Source organism: Loxodonta africana, unplaced genomic scaffold (assembly GCF_030014295.1).
Source record: "Loxodonta africana isolate mLoxAfr1 unplaced genomic scaffold, mLoxAfr1.hap2 scaffold_29, whole genome shotgun sequence".
In the NCBI taxonomy this organism is placed as follows: domain Eukaryota; kingdom Metazoa; phylum Chordata; class Mammalia; order Proboscidea; family Elephantidae; genus Loxodonta; species Loxodonta africana.
The window spans coordinates 3,740,651-3,742,753 of NW_026975011.1; the positions used below are offsets into that span (position 1 = coordinate 3,740,651).

Genomic DNA, 2,103 nt, shown 5'->3' on the forward strand with positions numbered 1-2,103 from the left:
GTAGATAAGGCTTTTTTTTTTTTTTTTTAAGGCAGTCTCCTGGGGAAGGATGCATTTCCCATGCAAGTCATCATGGTTCCCATGCCATGTCAATGGAAGGCATAACTAATACATTATAGTCCTCCTTTCCTCAGATCTTGGATGTGCTTCAGAATCCTCCTCAACATTTCCCTCTAGGTAGCCACTCCTAACAAGTCAAAGCTGGCACCCACTTTAAAAACTATTTGTCATCCCTACCACATATGAATGTTTCCATTCCCACATATTGAAACTCTGACTGTTTTAAAGGGTTTAACCTCAGCTCTGGCTCATAGCTCAAGAAATTTCTTTTTTTGTATTTTTAACAAGAACAAAGGACTTAAAATAATTTTGCTTATGGATTCATCGATACTTTGATGACTATGCCAATATCATAAACTCGTTTGAGACAAACATCTTTCTCATAATTTCAGATTCTACATGGTCACTGTGGTAGCTTCCACCTTTTCCTCCAAAATATGCAAAATGAAAGCTTTGAAACTGAATTTGTCCTCTTGGGTCTTTCATGGAACCCAAGTGTTCAAAAAATAGAATTTGTTGTATTTTTTGTTTTGCTGCATGGCAACTGTTGGGGGCAATTTGCTAGTTGTGGTGACCATTGTCAGCAGCCCGAAACTCCTGGGATCCCCCATGTACTTCTTTCTGGCCTTCCTGTCCTTCCTGGATGCCTGCTATTCCTCTGCATTTGCACCAAAGATGATTGCGGACTCCCTCTATGAGAAGAAAACCATCTCCTTCAAGGGCTGTATGACCCAGCTCTTTGCTGAGCACTTCTTTGCTGGAGTGGAGGTGATTATCCTCACCGCCATGGCCTATGACTGCTATGTGGCCATTTGCAAGCCATTGCACTACTCCTCTATCATGAACTGGAGGCTCTGTGGTATCCTGATGGGGGTAGCCTGGACAGGGGGCTTTCTGCATTCTGTGATACAAATTCTCTTTACTTTCCAGCTGCCCTTCTGTGGCCCCAATGCTATCGATCACTTTCTATGTGATTTGTACCCATTATTGAAGCTTGCCTGCACTGACACTCACATCTTTGGCCTTTCTGTGGTTGCCAATGGTGGGTTTATCTGCACCATAATCTTCTCCTTGTTGCTCATCTACTATGGTGTCATCTTGCTCTCTCTAAGAACTCATAGCTCTGAAGGACGGCGGAAAGCTCTCTCCACCTGTGGATCTCACATTGCTGTCGTGGTTTTATTCTTTGTCCCATGCATAATTGTGTATGCCCGACCTCCATCTGCTTTCTCCTTCGACAAGATGGTGGCCATAGTTTGCACACATTCATAACTCCCTTGCTCAATCCTTTGATTTATACTTTCAGGAATTTAAAAAAAAAAAAAAAAAACCTTTTCAAGAATAAGGAAGTGAAAAATGCCATGAGGAAATTGTGGACCAGACTGGTGGTGCTTTCTGATGAAAAATAAAACATTAAGCTTAAAAAAATTAAATTTCAAGAGGAAGGAAATCAAAATGGGCTTGACCAAATACTTTATAGGGGCTGGAACCTGTATTGCTGAATGTAATGTAATGCAACAGAAAAATACTAATGGGTAGGTCAGGAAATGCTATTTCCACCCTCAGGTCACTCATATCTTGGAGTTGGCAGCTCAGTATCGTCTTAGGGAATCTGAGGAGAGTTGAATTTTATGTTTGTTTAGAATAAAATAATGAAAAGAATTCACTAAAAGACAGGAATCAGATTATTAAGCTTCTTGCCATTCAAACCATACTTTGAAAAACCTTCATGGAAAGAAGGAAAAAAAATATCTTAGATATCAGGAATAGGAACTTCCTGAAGCTATTTTAACTGAAAAAAAAAATTACTTTTAGAGTACTGATCCTAGTTGAGCAGCCCTGGTGGCACTGTAAGTAAGCCCTCGGCTGCTGATGTAAGGAGTGTTTGTTCGAAAGCATCTCCTGCTCTGCAGCAGAAAGATGTGACAGTCTGCTTTCCTTATAAAGATCACAAATCTGGAAACTTTCCCAGTCAGAATTCAAGGGATGGCAATGTTTGTATGTTTGGTTTTTTAAGGCATATTTCTTCCTAGCTAAAAGACA

General features: G+C 40.4%; 1 protein-coding gene across 1 annotated transcript; it reads left to right on the top strand.

The window, feature by feature from the left end:
* Window positions 1-470: 470 nt before the first annotated feature.
* On the top strand, window positions 471-1,363 carry LOC135229432 (olfactory receptor 4C15-like). The gene has a single exon (XM_064279011.1). It carries the CDS (start codon window positions 598-600, stop codon window positions 1,330-1,332), a length of 735 nt encoding a protein of 244 aa, XP_064135081.1. The 5' UTR covers window positions 471-597; the 3' UTR covers window positions 1,333-1,363.
* The last annotated feature ends 740 nt before the right edge of the window (window positions 1,364-2,103 follow it).

Bases quoted from the DNA above. Each gene is read 5' to 3' on its own strand.
- LOC135229432 (XM_064279011.1), top strand. From the start codon at position 598: ATGGCAACTGTTGGGGGCAATTTGCTAGTTGTGGTGACCATTGTCAGC.